We start from the raw sequence: 19747 nt of genomic DNA, 5'->3' as shown, positions 1-19747 counted from the left end.
TAGGATTCTGAGTCATGCATTATGGAACAGCTGGATGACTCCACATGCTGACGGGTATCCATAAACACCTTTTAATTACCTTGTGAAGATCACAGCTGTAGCATACTAATGCAGCAGAGGAATGGTGTATATAAGATCAGTTGTTATTTTTGGTTCAGCCTTTTACATCATCATCTGCACAAAATAAAGAAATAGAAAATGAGTATGAAAACCCATTACATCATCCATCAAAGAAATTTGTATGATTGATGTCATCTACAAAGAACTCTCTTCAAGCAGAAGGTTGCCATAGAGATTACATCCTCCAAACAACCACTTCTCAGCTACTTCTGTCAAGAGCTGTGATTTTGGATTTATCCTATTTGAGGGTCTTGGTTAGAATCCAAAGAACCACTGAGAAAGATTATTCTCTTGTGGAAGAACTTAGAATTGCCTTCCTTGGCATATTTTAAATTCAAGTCTGTAAAAGCTGCTCCCCTGTTAATTATAGTACAACTAACAGATTATAATTTTTCTATTCAACTGTCCCCCAGGAGCCAGATGATGTGATTGGAAGAAAAGGACAACACAATACCACAATGAAGTTATAGATACAATTGTATTGATCCACAGCTGATATAATGAACACAATCCATATATGCAAAAGGAAACATTTTCTTTTTTAACTTAGCTTGTGAGTTCCAATTTCTGCTTAACAGAATAGCTAATATCATCCTTTTTTGGAGTTTCTTAATTCAATCCAGTGAGTTTTGGGGTAAATTCAGGTTTGTGATCCCAGGTTCAGTTCAATTCAAAGCTCCATCTCAGGCTTTCCTTTCTTTCCACTTGATTCCAATCTTAAATTCTCAAGAATGGAGCAGGAGGGACAGAGATGGAGACTTCTCAAGCAAGAAGAGGGCCATTGCTTCCTGACTGGCCACACACTGATATTCTGAAGATGTGATTCAATTCTCACTCTTATCAGCTTCCTGGTATAGACAGTGGTATTCAGTAGCTCCTCTGCCTCTGCCTGGCTGCACTGAGAAGGTATTTCTGTTTCCACACAGCACTCTCCACCGTGCTTATCCTCATCAGACACTTTTAGCTGTGGAACCAGCCAGCAATACCATCCACATTTGCTTGGGGAGATGGGGAGACCCCACCTCTCCTGATCACATAACATCCCAGGCCTGTGACTCAAGCCTTTTTGTCAACTAATCTACATGTATCTCTTTAGCAAGCAGGCAGTACTGAATTTCTCCCATGCCACTTGTGGGCTGTGATACTGGAAGTGTCCCTAGACATCCCATGCTTCTCTCTCTCCTCTGCTCTCTATTATGTGGTGGAGTCCCAGTACACATCTGTGGGCGGTCTCTCATCATACTCCACCTGTGAAGAAAAAATTATCGCCCTCCTCCTCTACCCCACTTATCCTCCCCAGTTTAAGGGGATAGGTGGTTCTCAACTGCCTTTAGGCCCTGGGAATCTCATCTTCCAAAATGCTCCTTATGAATAAACATTTTTCACTCTAAGTCAGAGTTATGTATGTATACTTTATCTGGCGCAAGGAGTGGCAGGAACTGAAGGGAGAGAGGAGAAGAAAAATAGGGGAAACCCAGCTCTCCTGGTTTGTCATATCCTTTTTACTTTTTTCCAAGAATCTGGAAAAAAAAATCTGTAAATTTAGAAATTAAGCAGTATGTTTAAAAGAAACACACTGTTTGAATCTTGAAGTTATTAGACTGTGCAAACTAAAGTTCTTGTGTAGGAATGACTCTTCTACACTCCCAATGCTTCCTTCCATGTGGAAGGAGTTCTACTAATGTAACATTCCTGGATTCTCTCCCGCCCTCTCATCTACTACTCCGTTGCTCCATGGGGGAAGAATAGAGACATTCTTATTGGTAAATTTAGAATGAATAAAGTAGGCTGGACGTGGTGGCTCACACTTGTAATCCTAGCACTTTGGGAGGCTGAGGTGGGCAGATCACGAGGTCGAGATTGAGACCATCTTGGCCAACATGATGAAATCCCGGCTCTACTAAAAATACAAAAATTCACTGGGCATGGTGGCATACGCCTGTAGTCTCAGCTACTCGGGAGGCTGAGGCAAGAGAGTCACTTGAATCCAGGAGGTGGAGGTTGCAGTGGGCCAAGAGCATGCCATTGCACTCCAGCCTGGCAACAGAGTGAGACTCCATCTTAAAAGAAAAAAGAAAAAGAAAAAAAAGGATAAAGTAGACAAACTCAGTTCACCATATTCATTCTTTTCTCTTCCTGGGAGACAGCCTGCCTGTAGAGAACATGGGTTTTTGTTTGTTCTCTGCTTGCTCCCAGAGGGGAGGCTATGGTGTTCCAAAATGGTCTGTACCTGAATGGGGACACCTGCTTTAATTCTGGACTCACTAAGTCAGTTTTCCCAAAGATGTTATTCATTGCCTGTCATATCAGCTTTGTTGGTAATAAAGATGATTTTTGCTGTCTTATCTGTCTTATTCTTATTTGTTAATTGATTCAGTCTTTGGCCAGAGAAGAAAGTTACTGTTGGTTCTGATCGTAAATATTTTATGTATCATCCTCTCATAAGATTAATGTTCTTCTCTCTAGCTCTGTCTCCAGTCTCTCAAATCTAACCAAGAATGTGAACACTTCAGGTCAAATTCTGGGTGTCCCATATGCAAATAATGTAACCCTAGACAGCTTATTTAGTCTCTAGGGCTTAGTTTATCACCTATGAAGTGAAAATGTTAAGATGTCCTCCAAGAGATTATTGAGGAGATTCACTAGGACCATGTATAAAAATTGATCTCAGTTGCTGCCCCTTCCCTTGCTGTTGGCAGTTTGAGGTTGTGCTAAAAAATTGGATAACTTACATCTCATTTTCAGGTTTTAATTTTAAAAAGTGCTCTGATACAGAACTATTTCTTCTTCAAATCACCACTTTCAGTAACGTGCAAAATCAGATACCCACATACAAGTACTTTCAGTGCCTAGGGTGCTTCTTCTAAAAACTATTTATAACTTGATAGATTTCTGTGGGCATCCAATTCAGGAGCTTTTGTTTCTTTACTGAGGTATTTCCTCATTTTAAAAGACTGGGATGTGGGTTTATAACGTTTCAACATCATAAGTCTCAGCCAGAAACCAGGAAAGAAGAAAATGAATAAGCTGTCTGGGGACTCTATCCAAATTCTTGCTGGTTTTTGGAAACCTGAATATCTTTCCTTCTCAGTCTGAAGCATAGTCTGAAGACTGTGAATATGGGAGAATAATACCACTAAACACTTTGGATCACTGTGAACTAAAATACTTTGTATATGTGCTAAGCAAGGCTATTCTCTGACTTATGCTAAGGGGGAGGGGCCCATAATCTCTTTCCTAATAGACAAGCATAAATTAATCACTGGGACAAGAAAAAGTTATTAAAGTCATATGAATAAGAGGAAACTTGGAACAAAGAAAATTTATTGTTGAGAAATTCTTTATAACTTTACATAGGCCATTGGATGCTGTGTAAGTTACCTAATTTTCTTCAGAAAAAGTACTCAGATGGCCTCAAGGATTCTTTAGCAGTCAGGCTAGTCTGGGCAATGAGTTATATCTGGGCAACAGTTCTGTGTCTGCTTTAAGGACACATACTCGACAGAAGTAGCTTATTTTAATTTTATGTATTTATTTTTATGCAAGTAATCTGAGTTAAGAAATTTAAATAGAAAGTGGAAAACAAGACCAGTCGTCATTTTCATTGTCATCATCTCACTTTCCTATGATAACTGCTGTTTATGCTTTGTTCATTTTGCTACTGAGTTTTCTTCAATTTGTGTATCTATGTATGCAAATCCAACATATATTTATAATAAACACACAAAATGAAATTACTTCTATAGCTACCAAAGTAGAATCATAAATGTATTCTTATGTAACCTGTTTTTTAATTTAATATTTTAAATATCATTTCATTCAGATTTATATTACTCTGTTGACTATTTCCTTTCTAGAAAATTATTTGTAATTTTTGGATAGTCTGTAATTAATGACATCGTTTTTAATTTTAGCTAGAATTGACTGCTGAGTTGAACATCCTCTTATATACAACTTTGCATAAATACTTGTCTAGTTTATTATTTGATTCATATTCCTAGAATTGGAATTAATAGATGGAAGGGAATGCATATTTTATAGTTTCTCATACCTGTTGCCGAATTGTCCTCTATAGAGATTGGACTAATTCACCAGGATCTCCTAAGGCTGTGTCACAGGCATGTCCTTAACCTTGGCAAAATAAACTTCCTAAATTGAAAAAAAAAAAAGAGATTGGACTTATTAATATTTTTAACAGCAGTACTTGAGAGCAGCCATTTCCCCAAATTCTTTGCCAAATCTGGATTTTCTCCTCGTTTTTATGCTTGAAAATCTGACAAATCCATTGACAAAAATATCCTTTAAAAAAAAGTCAGATAGCAACCACTACAATCTAAGCTCCTTGATCATAGGATTCTACGGTGTCCCATAAGAATGGTTTTGGGACCAAAAAAAAAAAAAATGCAAATTTGTCTGCAAATCTCTTATACTAGTTATATCTCTTTAAAGAAATTATTTTGTGAGAACTTTCCAGCAGAGAATTCTGTTTTAGAATGCAAAGTTATTCTGAATTTTGTCTACTAATCCAAATACTAGTTCTGCGTGCTAAAGGAAAGCAAAATAAAGCCAATGTATTGAAGCATTTTACATTCCACATTGTGACTTCTAGAAAGTAGCTTATATATTTGTTTGAATACCACTGGCAAAATTTGTGACTGGAATTAAATTAGTCTTGAATTCATTATCTCAGTATTGTGGATAGGGATTTTGACTGATAATTAGGAGATCTATTTCTCTATATCAGTGGTTCAAATAATAAAATTGCATTTAAATTCAAGAAATTTAAGTATACTGGAAGTCCAATTAAGAGGCAGTAATTATTAATCTGATATCAAGATATTGTCAATATAATTGTGATTTTGATCTACTCATGTATGTAACAGATTTATAGTTATGTGATATGGTTAAAGGAGAAAATATTCAAAACCTATTTTTTTCTAGAAGATAAGTAAAAATAGGTATAAAACATCTGCAGGTGTCTGTGTATAGTGTGAAATACAATGCGTAATCTTATGAAAACAAGCAATATGACAGTTAACATTTGGAAGACCTACATTTGTAATTTCTATGCCACAATATTCCAACATCATTATGCCTTTTAAACATTTTAATCTTTTAGTAAACAGCTTCATTAAAATAATATGTTTTTACCTTCAAACTTGCTGCAATAGGTGGTAGAATCTTACAAAGACAGCCATAATAAACTATCATATTTATTCTCTATTTTTTTCAAAAATTTTTAATAATATAAATGACCTCAAGTAACCATAGCAGAAATATACAAGGGAGAGGCTAGAAGCAGGCTTATGCTATGCTGGGAACTCCTACTGAGCTGCTTGTGATCAGTCAGCTTAGAATTTGGAAAGCAGTCATGCAGTTCCTGCTTGCAAGTCCATGTATGAGAACAGAAATCATTAGTTTCCGTTTGCAAACTGTACAAGAAATCTACTCTCTGACTCTTGTGGTTTAAAGGCAAACACATAATGGTGATGTAGTGACCTGCCAGCTAGCCTACATTTTTTCATTTATCAAATCATTAGTCATAGTTATGGAGAGCGGTTGGACCGTTTGGCCACTTAGGTCATTCAGTTTCCCATCCCTGCTCCTTGTGACTCCTACAAAGCCATCCGCTCCCTCCTCTAATGATTGTCCAGTTCCCTAAACACCTGGCTTGCTGGCTTCTGGCTGTGCCCATTAGTTCCCATGCCTAATGGATCCTTGTTCATTTGATTGGGATGACCCTACTAAACTCAAATGTTAGAGAAATTCCTGTGTTTCGAACCATTGCTCAAGTGTGTAGAGAATGATCGGAAATGGATCTGTTAAGGACAATAAATCACCCAAAATCACTCTTGATCTTATTTCTGGGCATTGTTTCACTATGTCCCCTGGCTATAAAGTGAGGCTTTTCATTATGGTCCCTTTTTTTGTGTGTTAGATTCATAATTAAAACAATCCCAATTGTCCACATCTTCCTGTACTACGCCCTTTGCAATGAGACTTTGGACTTCCTTTCCTCAAGTAGTGGAATCTATTTCTCCACTCCTTTCTGGCCAGCTAGTTAGTGCCTTTCTTTCTTTTTTTTTTTTCAAATTGAATATTTTGTTAACATGGCAGTTGTCTTTGTAACATGTGCACACACACTCGCACACTCAGAATGATCTGCCTGGGGAAAAAAATACTAAATATGTCTAAAAGGGGAAAATGAAAAATAAAAACAATTCTTGTAGGTTTTCATTACTGTAGGCAATTATGTCCACATCACTTACAAAGCTATTGCCAAATCTGTCCAAGGAAGCAGAGTTTGAAGGGGGGGGCTAGGGGCGAGAATCTTGGGAAAAATTCAACAGTGGCATAGCAGAGCTCTCAATATGAGAAAGCTAATATAATGTGGACTTTTACTGTGAATTTTCTGTTTGCAAAATATGGGGAGTGGTTTATCAATGGGCAGAAAATAAGAGAAGGTGGTGTGAAGCAGGCTTTTGTAGTCAATTTTCCTCACAGTATTGTGCAGGATCATCAAGAAAATGCTTAGTCTTTCTCTGGAACCAGTTTCAACTTTTCCAATTGCAATTGTCTTACCCTCATCTCTTAAGGTAAAACGACCCATCTGAGGGAAGTCTTTAAAGGTCTCAAGGCAGATGGTTCCTGCTGTCCTCAAGTGAGCAATGCATACTTGATCTGTTTCACAAAACGGGGTTGGGTCTTACTTTTTTCTCCTGGTTTTTTGTCTACCAAGCAGATTAAGGCTGTTATCTCAACTTCCTCAATACAGGTATGAATATGCAGCACCGCATTATAGCCTGGGCAGATGATGGATTTGTGCTCTATAATTACAATCTGGGCATCAAATCTGCATCCAGAATGACAAAGATTATTAGGATCACAAAGTATAAATCCTGGAAGAATCTCCTCTTCTTCAATTCCTTTCAGTCTGATTTTGAGGTTTTCACCTGGGGCTACAGTATCAGTTTTTACATCATCAGAAAGTATTCCAAGAACTTCCACATTGTGCTTGTTTGGCATCATCACAAGCTGCTGACCTTTACAAATAGATCCTGATTCCAGCTTTCCCAGGACCACAGTGCCCATATCCTTGTACTTATCCACAATTGGCAGCCTGATTGGTCCATCAACTGATCTACTGAAGTTTGGCTGATTATCCAGATACGGAATAAACGGTAATCCAATGTAACAAGGACAGAAATCTGACTGCTCTTTGAGATTTGCTCCAGTAAGTCCTGAGCAGGGCATGAAGTGAATGTCCTTTTTGGGATTGAAGCCAACTTTTTTCAAAAATGGCACTAGTTTCTCTTTACATTCTTCATATCTCTCATTGCTCCAATTTACAGTTGGATCATCCATCTTATTAATTAGCACAATTAAGTGTTTTACACCTGCTGTTTTTGCCAACATTGCATGTTCTCTTGTCTGTCCTCCTTTTTCAAATCCAGTTTCAAACTCTCCTTTCCTGGCTGAGATTACCAGCACAGCCAAATCAGCTTGAGAGGCACCACCAATCATATTTGGGACAAAACTCTTGTGGCCAGGGGCATCTAGAATTGTGAAATGCTTCTTTTCGGTTTCAAAATAGGCACGACCCACTTCTAGTGTTTTACCCTTGTCTCGTTCTTCCTGATTTGGGTCTAAGGCCCAAGACAGGTACCAAGTTTCTCTGTTTTTCTCTTTAGCTTCTCTTTCATACTTTTCAAGTGTCCTTTTGTCAACCATTCCAGTCAAATACATTATTTGGCCTCCAATAGTTGACTTGCCAGCATCTACATGCCCAACGAATACTACATTTACATGCACTTTCTTAGGAGCACCAGGCGGTCCAACCACAGATTTAGGTTTTGGGGTTTCCTCTTCCTCTTCCATCATTTCATGGGTACTTTCCTCTGGTAGCCTTCCATTTCCCAAGGAACCACTCCCTGGTTCTGCTTCACTTATTTCTTCTTTGTGCTCCCATGATTCTTCTGGGGACATTTCTGTCTCTCCATTTTCAACAGGTTCTGAAGGCGAAGCACCTGTGGAATCCTCTCAAGAGGAGCAGTCATTGTGTGAAGGTTCAAATTCAGCAGTTAGCATAGTTAGTGCCTTTCTGTGACTAACACAAAGTGAAGGAAGTAAAGGTTTACCACTTCTAAGCGTAGGCCTTGAGTGGCTTTGCTCACCTTTGCTTGTTCTTTTGGAATTCTGCTATATCAACGTGGTCCAAGCCAGGCAGCTGCAACATGGAAGACATACAGAATAGAGATGAATTTTCCCAGATGTAGCCATCCAGTCTAGCTACCTACCCACTGACCTGGTAGCTAAAAGCAGATGCAAGAGTGAGCCTTAATGAGACCAGAAGTACCACTGAGCTGAACCAAGTCCAAATTGCTAAACTTCAGAATCTTGAATGCTATTTTTAGTCACATCACAGCAAAAGCTAACTGGTATATTTGTCCATGCTGAAAGCTACTCTTAATTTTCAAATAATAAGGAATGGTAAATGCAAGTCAAAAGGTCTCAGCAAAAGTTGCAAACTCAGATGTCTCCAGGAGGCATGAAAGTTATAAAACTGAGTAAAATAGCCAAGTGTAAAAAAATTCACCAGCCTTATTAGTTTTCATTTTGCTAATTTTGTATACGAGTGTTTTGTTGCAGAACATTTTCAACAGTACGAAGTAAACCACTTAGTGTAATAGACTTTCACCCAGCGTCGGCAACCACTAACCATGTACCGTTTTTGTGTCACCTACAGTTCAAGCCATTCCCCAAACCCATATATCAGTTCTTTTTTTTTAAATGAGGTCATTCAAAGGCACAAATCATAACTGTATATTTCTGACAAATAAATGTATCCATATAACCTTCATATATTTTAAAAAATATAATATTTTCTTAAATGAAAGTTGCCAGGACATTAAAAAAAAAAAAAAAGAAAAAATATAATAATTTCATCATAGTTGGAAAATTCTCTCATGTTCTTCCCCAGGAAAATGTTTTCTCTCCCAGTAGCTTTCTCTATATTTACATTTTTCATCAAGGTTCATTTTGCCTGAAATCATATAATATGTGTTATTTTATGTTCAGCTGTCTCACTCAACACAATATTTTTGGGATTCATCTACGGTGTATGCTTGATAGTTTGTTTCCTGTATTGCTAAGAATTCTGTTGCATGAATGTTGGGTTATTGTGACTAAGGAGCTAAGAACATTCTCATACAAAAACTTTTTTATATTTAATGCAATGCATTTATTAACATTTAAGTGACACCTCCTTACATTTTTAGTGGTTGTTCTAGAAATTATATGTATCTCTAACACTTTATACTCTATTTATAGTTAATATTATACTATTTTAATAAGTATAAAATATAAAAGGCTTGCTACAGAACAGTTCTATTTGCCTCCTTCTATTTTTTGTGCTTCTCTCATACATTTTGCACCTACACGTAATAAATCCCACAATACCATGTTAGAATTTTTGCTTTAACTAGTCATAGGTCTTTTAAAGAAATTATTAGGTAAAAGGTATTAATGAATATGTCAGGGAAAATATTTTGATGCTACACCAATATACTGTTTATCCTTTAACCCACAATTTGTATTTCCTTTTTTAAAAATAATTTCAACTTTTAATTTAGATTCATGGGGGGCGCATGCGCAGGCTTTTTACATTGGTATATTGCATGGTGCTGAGGTTTCGAATATAAGTGATCTTGTCATCTAGGTAGTGAGCACAGTACTCCATAGTCAGTTTTTCAACCCATACCCTATCTCCCTCCCTTCCTTCTCCAGTAGGGACCATAGTATAAGACTACAGCCATTTGACCTTCAACAAAATCAACAAAAATAGGCAATGGGGAAAGGACTTCCTATTCAATAAATGGTGTTAGGATAGCTGGCTAGCCATGTGTGGAAGAATAAAATGGGAGCCTTTCATGTACATACACAAAATTGATGCAAGATGGGTTAAAGATTTAAATGTAAGAAATCAAACTATAAGAATCCTAGAAGAGGCTGGGCGTGGTGCGGTGGCTCATGCCTATAATCCAGCACTTTGGGAGGCCGAGGGGGTGGGTCACGAGGTCAAGAGATCGAGACCATACTGGCCAAGATGGTGAAACCCCGTCTCTACTAAAAAATACAAAAATTAGTTGGGTGTGGTGGCACGAGCCTGTAGTCCCAGCTACTTGGGAGGCTGAGGCAGGAGAATTGCCTGAACTGGGAGGTGGATGTTGCAGTGAGCAGAGACTGGGCCACTCCTCTCCAGTCTGGCGCCTGGCAACAGATCAAGATTCTGTCTCAAAAAAAAAAAAAAAAAAAAAACCCACAAAGAATCCTAGAATCCTAGAAGAAAACCTAGGAAACACTATTCTGGACATCAGCCTTGGGAAAGAATGTTTGACTAAGTCCTCAAAAGCAATTACAACAAAAACAAAAATTGACAAATGAGAGCTAATTAAGCTAAAGAGCTTCTGCACAGCAAAATAAATCTATCAAAAGAGTAAACAGACAACCTACAATATGAGAGATAATTTTTGCAAACCATGCATCTGGCAAAGGTCTAGTATCCACAGTCTATAAGGAACTTACAAGCAAAAAACCATTAACCCTATTAAAAGGTAGGCAAAATACCTGAACAGACACTTCTCCCAAGAAGAATCCAAGGGGCCAACAAGTATGAAAAATGTTCAACATCATTAATCATCAGAAAAATGTAAATCAAAATCACAACGAAATATTATCTCACACCAGTCAGAATGGCTATTATTAAAAAGTCAAAAAATAACAGATATTGGCAGGGTTGTTGAGAAAATGAAATGCTTACACACTGTTGCGCTGTTGGTGGGAATGTAAATTAGTTCAGCCACTGTGGAAAGGAGATTGGAGATTTCTCAAAGAACTTAAAATAGAACTACCATTTGACCCAGCAATCCCATTTCTGGGAATATACCCAAAGGAATATAAATTGTTCTACCAAAAAGAGGCATGTACTTGTATGTTCATCACAGCACTATTCGCAATAGCAAAGACATGGAATCAACATAGATGCTCATCAACGGTGAATTGGATAAAGAAAACATGGCACATATATATCATGACATGCTACATTGCCATAAAAAAAAAATAAAACCATGTCTTTGCAGCATCATGGATGCAGCTGGAGGCCATTATCCTAAATGAATTAATGAGGAACAGAAAACTAAATACTGCATATTCTCATTTATAAGTGGGAGCTAAACACTGGTACTCAGAAACATAAAAAATGGCAATATTTTTCACTTTTGACCAAAATAGCTGTATCAGAACGATTTTCATATTATTTTTATAAATTGTTTATATTTTATTACGTATTTCTAAGGCGTACAACATGAGTTTGTTTGTTAAAAACATGATATTTTGACATGTATATACATAATAAAATTATTACTACAGGCATGCATATTAACATACTCAACACTTCACATGGCTGCATTTTTGTGGGAAGGGCATCTCACATCCACTCTTTTAGTAATTTTTCAGGATAAAATGTTACTAACTACAGTCTTCTTGCTGTGTATGAGATATTCAGACTTGTTTGCTCTATATAACTGCAATTTTGTATCATTTGATCTACATCTCCTCATTTCTGCCCCTGTCCTTGCCCCTAGAAATGTCTCAAAAAAAAAAAAAAAAAGAGAATCCTAATAAGTGAGATCATGCACTGTTTGACTCTCTGTGTCTGGCTAATTTTACCTACCATAATATCTCTAGGTTCATCCATGTTGTTGCAAATGGCAGTTTTTCCTTTTTTTTAATGGCTGAATAATATTGTATTGTGTGTGTGTGTGCGTGTGTGTGTATGTATATATATATATATATATACATACACACACATATGTATATACACACATACATGCATACATACAAACATGGTTTATTCATCTGTCAACGGACATTGAGGTTGTTTCCGTATCTTAGCTATAGTGAATAATATTGCAGTGAACATGGAGTGCAGATCTCTTTGACATACTGATTTCATTTCCTTTCGATATACCCAGCAGAGGGACTGCTGGATCATATGGTAGTTCTATTTTTGACATTTTGAGGAGCCTCCATGCAATTTTCCATAACAGATCTTCCAGTTTGCATTCCTATCAAGAGTTTACAAGATTCCTTTTATTCCATATCATCTTTAATGCTTATTTTCTCTTGTCTTCTTGCTAATGGCCATCCTAACAGGTGTGAGGTGTTACCTAATAGTAGTTTTGATTAGTACTTCCTCTGATAATTAGCGATATTGAGCACCTTTTCTTTATACCTGTTGATCATTTTTGTGTTTCCTTTAGAAAAGTGTCTCTTCAGGTCCTTTGCCCATTTTTTAAATCAGGTGATTTGTTTTTGTTTGCCTGTCTGTTATGGAGTTGTGTGAGTTCCTTATGGTTTTGGATATTAACCCCTTATTTGATATATATTTTACAAATATTTTCTCCCAATTTGTAGGCTGCATTTTTATTTTGTCAATTATTTCCTTTGCTGTGCAGAAGTTTTTTGGTTTGATGTAGTCCCACTTCTTTATTTTTGCTTTTGTTGTCTGACTTCCTTAGCCTGTTCAGTGTTGCTATGAAGGAATACCCGAGACTGGGCAATTTGTAAAGGAAAAAGATTTATTTGGCTCACAATTCTGATGTCTGAGAAAGTTTAAGATTGAGCATCTGTTGAGAATCTCAGGCTGCTTCCACTCATAGAAGAGAGTGAAAGGGAGCTAGCATGTACAAAGATCACATGGAAAGAAAGGAAGCAAGCATTAGGGGGAGGTGTCAGGCTCTTTTTAACAACCATCTCTAGCAAGAACTAATACAGTGAGCACTCACTAACTCCCAAGGGAGAACATTAATCTATTCACGATGGACCTGCCCCCATGAACTAAACACCTTCCACAATGCCTCACTTCCAACATGGGGGACCAAATTTCAACATAAGCTTTGGAGAAGACAAACATATAAACTGTAGTACTGACCTATGTGCTAGTTAAAAAAGAAAAAGAAAAAAAATCATTGCCAAGGCCACTGTTAAGGAGTTTTCCTCCTAGGTTTTCTTCTAGAAATTTTATATTTAATGCAATCAGCTGTTATGTTTTAGATCTTTAATCCACTTTAAGTTGATATTTGTATATAAAGTAAGATAAAGGTCCAGTTTTATTCTTTTCCATGTGAATATCCAATTTTCCCAACACTGCTTTTTGAAGTGACTATCCTTTTCCCATTGTGTCTTCTTAGTGGCCTCATCAAAATTTAGTTGACTGTCTATGTTTGTATTTATTTCTGACCTCTATTTTGTTCTGTTTGCCAATGTGTATGTTCTTATGCCAGTACCATGCTGTTTTGATTACTATAACTTTGTAATATAGTTTCAAACCAGAAAGTGATGCCTCCAGGTTTGTTGTATTTTCTGAAGATTGCTTTAGCTGTTTGCAGTCTTTTGTGGTCCTATACAAATTTTTAAATATTTTTCTATTTCAATGTGAAATGTTATTAGAATATTGACAGGAATTGCATTAAATCTGTATATTGCTTGGGGTAATGTGAACATTTTAACAAAATTAATTGTTTCAATCAACAAACGTGGGATGTCTTCCCATTAATTTGTGTCTCAATTTCTTTCATAAGCGTTCTTGTTCAAGTTTTCTGTGTACAGATTTTTTACTTCTTTAGCTAAATATACTCCTGAGTATTTTATTCTTTTTGATGTTATCATAAGTTGAATTTTTAAATTTCTTTTTCAGATTGATTGTTATTGGTATAAAGAAATCCAACTGGTTTTGTATATTGATTTTGTTTTCGAATGCTGAGTTCATTTACTAGTTCTAACAGATTTTTTTGTGAAGTCTTTAGGGTTTTCTACATATAAAATCATGCCATCTTCAAAGAGGAATAATTTTCCTTCTTCCTTTCTAATTTGTATGCCTTTATTTCTATAGTCTAAGAAAATCAACAGAGTAAATCTTGTGATAAATCCCAACTGACACTTAGATTTACTGTTGTGGAGGCAATAAAGAAGGATGGAGACTTTGGTGTGCTGAATAATACTCACTCTGTCTAAGGCTGGGATAGTAGCTACATGGTTACAGTCGTTAGAAGCTATGTAGGAGTTCAGGCTTGGTGTTGCCAGAATTGGTGCTTATTAAAGAGAAACTAAAAGCCTGCACTTTTATGATTAAATGTCTTGATTTTTTACTGCTGGTTTACTTTGTAAAGGTCATATGCGGACCTGCATGTGAAACATGTACTACCAAATTATAATTTCTAAGCTACAGTAATGAAGGTTTGTGGTGGGAATGTGCCTCTGATTGATGAAGACATGAATTAGTGAAAGGCAAAGGCTAATTTTAGAAAAGAACTTGCATACTTATTCAAGAGTAAAATCGCTCCAGAAATTAATAACTGGCAAGACAGAGAACAAGAAGGAAGGGAGAGGTAGAAGAGAGTTGACGGAAGGGAGAGGACGCAAAAGCAGACTACATACTAGAGACTATTGGGAATGAAGGAAAAGAAGAATTGATTCCAATAAGTTTCAGAGTAACATCTATTCATATTTTGTTATCAATCCTCTTGATAATGAAGTTCTATTTGGGTTTTTTTTTCTTGCTTGCTTTCTTTTTTTTTTTAAATAGCGTTTTGCTCTTATAGCCCAGGCTGGAGTGCAATGGTGCAATCTCAGCTCACTGTAACTTCTGCCTCCTGGGTTCAAGCGATTCTCCAGCCTCAGCCTTCCGAGTAGCTGGGATTACAGGTACCCACTACCAAACACGGCTAATTTTTGTATTTTTAATAGAGACAGGGTTTTGCCATGTTGACCAGGCTGGTTTCCTGACCTCAGATGATCTGATCTGCCCACCTTGGCCCCCCAAAGTGCTGAAATTACAGGCATGAGCCACCACACCTGGCTGAGGTTCTATTAGTTTTATCTAAATTGATCACTGTATAAAATAGTAAGCATGAAAAATAGGTGGACTAAATTTGGGAGTACAAAATAATTAAATTTCTGCTGCACTAGTCTGGCCATGACCAAGATGGGAAGCAGATCAGAGAATAGGTATAAGAAGGGGGCAGAAGAGCTTCTTCACACAGGAACATCTTGGCTCTAGCTAGATTGGGAGGGAACAACACAGTATTTAGGAAGGATCCCTAATCTCCAGAATAGAATTGTGAATGCATACCATTAGCAAACATGGCATATATGCAACAGGCAGAAGAGGCCAGCTATACCAAGAATCCATCAACTGTGTAAGCTTCTCAAGGTCTTGCTAATCCTTACTTCATTCATGCTGCTATAGAGTGTGTTATACAACAAAACACCTACTGATCATGCCAACGCTTATTTAAAATCCTTCAATGATTCCTCAAAACTTTTCCAAATAAAGCATCTTAGCTTAATATATAGCACATGGAACCTGCTTAGGCTCTAAGAAACAGACTCTTATAGAATAACATAGTGTGTATGGGGACAAATTTGTGGCCCACTGTGAGCCACTACTCTGGGCATCACTATCTTGTTTCTAATCATTGAAAAGGTCCACATTTGTCAGATATCAGTATATAATAGCAGTGTTGAGAGATACAGTTACATTAAATCCAAAGCAAGAAAATAAGCAGAAGGTGGAACTGATCCTCTTCCAGAAAGGAAAATATAATCAGCTTTATGATTGGCTAAAATTAGTTTACCAGTGAAACTTGCCATTCATTTTTCAAGATTGTGACTATTACTGAGAGCAGGGAGATTAAAGAAGCCCTGAGTTCTCACAAACTACCTTTGACTTATTTGTCAAGACATTAACCTGTCAGATTTGAGTTTCATCTGTGAAATAAAAAGATTGGCACAGGGCTATTTTTATAAGCATACTAATTTCAAAATGCGTTGGGACTTGCAAATGGTATACATATCTACAGCTTTTTATCTCCATTACACTTGAGTAAGTGGTTTAAAAAGAGAACTGAGATTCTGCTTTAGGAGATATTCGTTTGTTTATTATCAAATGGCAATTACAAGATGGACTTTGAATACATTAAACAGTATAATAATAGTAGCTTGAAATTAGTCATATTTTATTATTTGCAACTTCCAAAATACAATGCTTTTGAAACAGACCCAATAGTGTCTCATAAACAGTTGTTTTTGGATAAACAGGAATTGACCCTTCTGGTCTTAAAGCTTGAACCTTAGATTTGTTTTATCTGAGTTCCTTCCTCAGGAAGTGACCTTCAGGCCTCTCAAAACAAGTTTCAAAGAGCTGAAACTCACCAGGTCACCACATCCAGACAATGAGATGCCAGACCCTCATTCATCATAATTGCTTCTTTGCCCCATCCTAGTTTCTGTGTTCTTACACATTGTTACATTTCTTCCCTGCTACACAGACTCCTAGTTTTAGTGGTCAGGAAGATGGATTTGAGACTTATCATTCATCTCCTTGGTTGCAGTACCCAATTAAAGCCTTCTTCCTTGGCAATATTCATCATCTCAGTCATTGGCTTTCTGTGCAGAGAGCAGCAGGACCTAGACTAATCCCCAGATGATTTAGTAACATTTTTAACTGTTTTCTTGACTTTGGACTAGGAAGATTTTAGAAAAAACATGCTCATTTCTCAGTGTTCCAGTAATCTCATGTGTTAACATAGGCCAGATATGCATGTGTTAACATAGGCCAGATATGTTTTCCTTCCAAGAAATTGCAACAAATTAGAAAAACAAGATGTATTAGTCCATTCTCAAGCTGCTAATAAAGACACACTCGACACTGGGTAATTTACAAAGCAAAGAGGCTTAATTGACTCACGATTTCACCAGGCTGGAGATGCCTCAGGAAACTTACAAATCATGGCAAAAGGGGAAGTAAGCAAACTCTTCTTCACAGGGTGGCAGCAAGGAGCAGTGCCAAGAAAAGGAGGGAAAAGCCCGTTATAAAACCATCAGATCTCATGAGAACTCACTCACTGTCACGAGAACAGCATGAGCATAATCGCCCCCATGATTAAACTACCTCCCAGTGGGTCCTTCCTGTGACACTTGGGGATTATGGGGACTACAACTGAAGATGAGATTTGGTTGGGGATACCACCAAACCATATCACAATGATTGATAGTAGCATAAATATATAATATTGTTAAAGAGAAAACAGATGGACTCTGAGTGCATGTGTGTGTAATAGAAACAGTAATTGTCCTCTTTTCAGAATGTCCTTATATGGGGATTAAGTAAAACATCATGAAACATCATATGTAAATCTTCAAGCACAGGGCCAAGCACATAATAAGTATTCAAAAGTTGTTAACTACTGCTATTTCCTCATGAAAATTACCAAAGCAGAAGAGATTGAAAATGAAAGCTAAAGAAATGTAATTGGGCCAGGCGCGGTGGCTCACGCCTGTAATCCCAGCACTTTGGGAGGCCGAGGCGGGTGGATCATGAGGTCAAGAGATCGAGACCATCCTGGTCAACATGGTGAAACCCCATCTCTACTAAAAATACAAAAATTAGCTGGGCATGGTGGCGCGTGCCTATAATCCCAGCTACTCAGGAGGCTGAGGCAGGAGAATTGCCTGAACCCAGGAGGCGGAGGCTGCGGTGAGCCGAGATCGCGCCATTGCACTCCAGCCTGGGTAACAAGAGCGAAACTCCGTCTCAAAAAAAAAAAAAAAAAAAAAAAAAAAAAAAAAAAAAAAAAAAAAAAAAAAAAAAAAAGAAAAGAAATGTAATTTAGAGAATACAAGATACAATAAAAATTAAAGATGGTTTAATACAAAGAAGGATGAGACGTATCTTTCTTAGTAGAAAAATATGAAGAAACAAAGGAGTTAACAAGCTATTCTCATATGTGCCAATTTTTAGGTACTATTTAGATATTTAAATATAAGTAACCCACAAACATTTTAAAATGTGATATTGGACTAAGCTTGGAACTCTCAATATAGATATAGAACTAAGTTGTTTAAGGGCAGATGCCATCTGAAGATGTGAAGGCCAAAAAAATTATTAAGATTAAAAAAACTGAACCCTAATGCTTTGTGTTTATATCTACATTGCAGAAACAGAACAAGCAATAAAGCAAATAGAGAAGGACAACTAGCTATGTTGAAAACAATTCAATGTCTAACACACGCCCTAGCTCATAGGATGCTCACAAGTAAATACTGATGGCTTAATTACAATAGGTTGGATTGTTAATATATAAATGAGCAAATATAACAAAATATAGTCACAAAGTTGTGTTACCAAAACACCAGGGCTTTAGTCTAGGTCCTACTGCTCGCTGCACAGAAAGCCAATCATGGAGATAATTATTATTGCCAAGGAAGGATTTAATAGGGTGCTGCAGCTGAGGAGCTGGGAGATCAGTCTCAAATCCGTCCACTGACTAAAATTAGGGGTTTATATTGCAGAAACATTACCTGTTAGTATCAGAGGCCAATGACAACCTCTGGTTCTAAAAAGAAGCTGGTAGTTGTTCAGAGAAGGCAATAAGAACAGACTATTCAAAGGAATTTGTCAGAGAAAGAGAGTAGAAAAAAAGAATGGTACTTTGCAGGATCATACAAGTCAGGACCTTAAAACAAGCCATAAAAAGGTTTTTCAAATAAAGATTTTCTGAACATAATTATAGTTATAAGAAGAATCCTTAAGGGTGAGAGAGATGATGGTTTATGAAACAGAACAGCTGACTGATGGACCAAGAAAGAAGGGAACTGGGATGGAATAAAAGGCCTAAAACAAGAGTTTGTATGTCAAAAGTGGGAGGGCAACCTCTTGTGAAAAAGAATTTAAGAACAAGATGAGTAAAGCTATAAAGGAAATGTAATATGAAGAGGGAAGATTAATTTTAAAAGCAGCTTTGACCTTGTCACTTATCTTTACAACTTTTCCATAGCTCTCCGTCATCTTTGATGGGTTTGGAGGTTGATGGGGGTGACTGCTATGGATCACAAGAGTAACTGAAGAGGCTTCAATAGAAAGTTAGTGAGGAATTGATATTTAGATTCAACTGAAATTTAATAATGCTTTTCTTCTTAAGCAGCAGAAAACTTCCTGTGCAGTAATTCTGTGAGGTGGGCATGACTATCTGATTGTATGAAATATGAAATTTACTAATTGGCCAGATGATTTACTCCAGGTCATCCTGCTAGTTAGTAACCATGCAAATTTAAATGTGGCGCCCTGATTCCCAAGCCCACTTTATTTTTAGGACACCAGACTTGTGTTGTAGCTTTGATGAGCTGCTATGTCTTATTGTGGTGTCATTGAGTCATTAAGATAGACAAGGCACTGGGTATTATGGAAAACAACAACCACCCCAGGTGTGGTCCTTCCTGCCCTCAATAAGGTTGTTTTTGTATAATGAAAAGAGACTGGCCGAGTGCGGGGGCTCATGCCTGTAATCCTAGCACTTTGGGAGGCCCAGGTGGGTGGATCACGAGGTCAGTGGTTCAAGACCAAAATGGCCAACATGGTGAAACCTTGTCTCTACTAAAAAATACAAAAATTAGCTGGGTGTGGTGGTGAGCACCTGTAATCTCAGCTACTTGGGAGGCTGAGGCAGGAGAATAATTTAAACTCTGGAGGTGGGGGTTGTGGTGAGACAAGATCATGCCATTGCATTCC

At 37.2% G+C, this 19747-nt stretch overlaps 1 protein-coding gene across 1 annotated transcript; it reads right to left on the bottom strand.

Annotated features, from left to right (window-relative positions):
• Positions 1 to 6361: 6361 nt before the first annotated feature.
• LOC108305945 (eukaryotic peptide chain release factor GTP-binding subunit ERF3A-like) lies at positions 6362 to 19027 on the bottom strand. The gene is given in 4 exon segments (XM_017530714.2): positions 6362 to 6679; positions 6681 to 6804; positions 6807 to 8159; positions 18994 to 19027. Coding segments are annotated over 4 exon segments (1539 nt in total). The 3' UTR covers positions 6362 to 6651.
• Between the last annotated feature and the right edge of the window lie 720 nt (positions 19028 to 19747).

Source organism: Cebus imitator, unplaced genomic scaffold (genome assembly GCF_001604975.1).
Source record: "Cebus imitator isolate Cc_AM_T3 unplaced genomic scaffold, Cebus_imitator-1.0 Scaffold68, whole genome shotgun sequence".
Lineage (NCBI taxonomy): Eukaryota > Metazoa > Chordata > Mammalia > Primates > Cebidae > Cebus > Cebus imitator.
The sequence above is the reverse complement of the archived record's forward strand: the minus strand, read 5'-3'. Positions and strand labels throughout refer to the sequence as shown.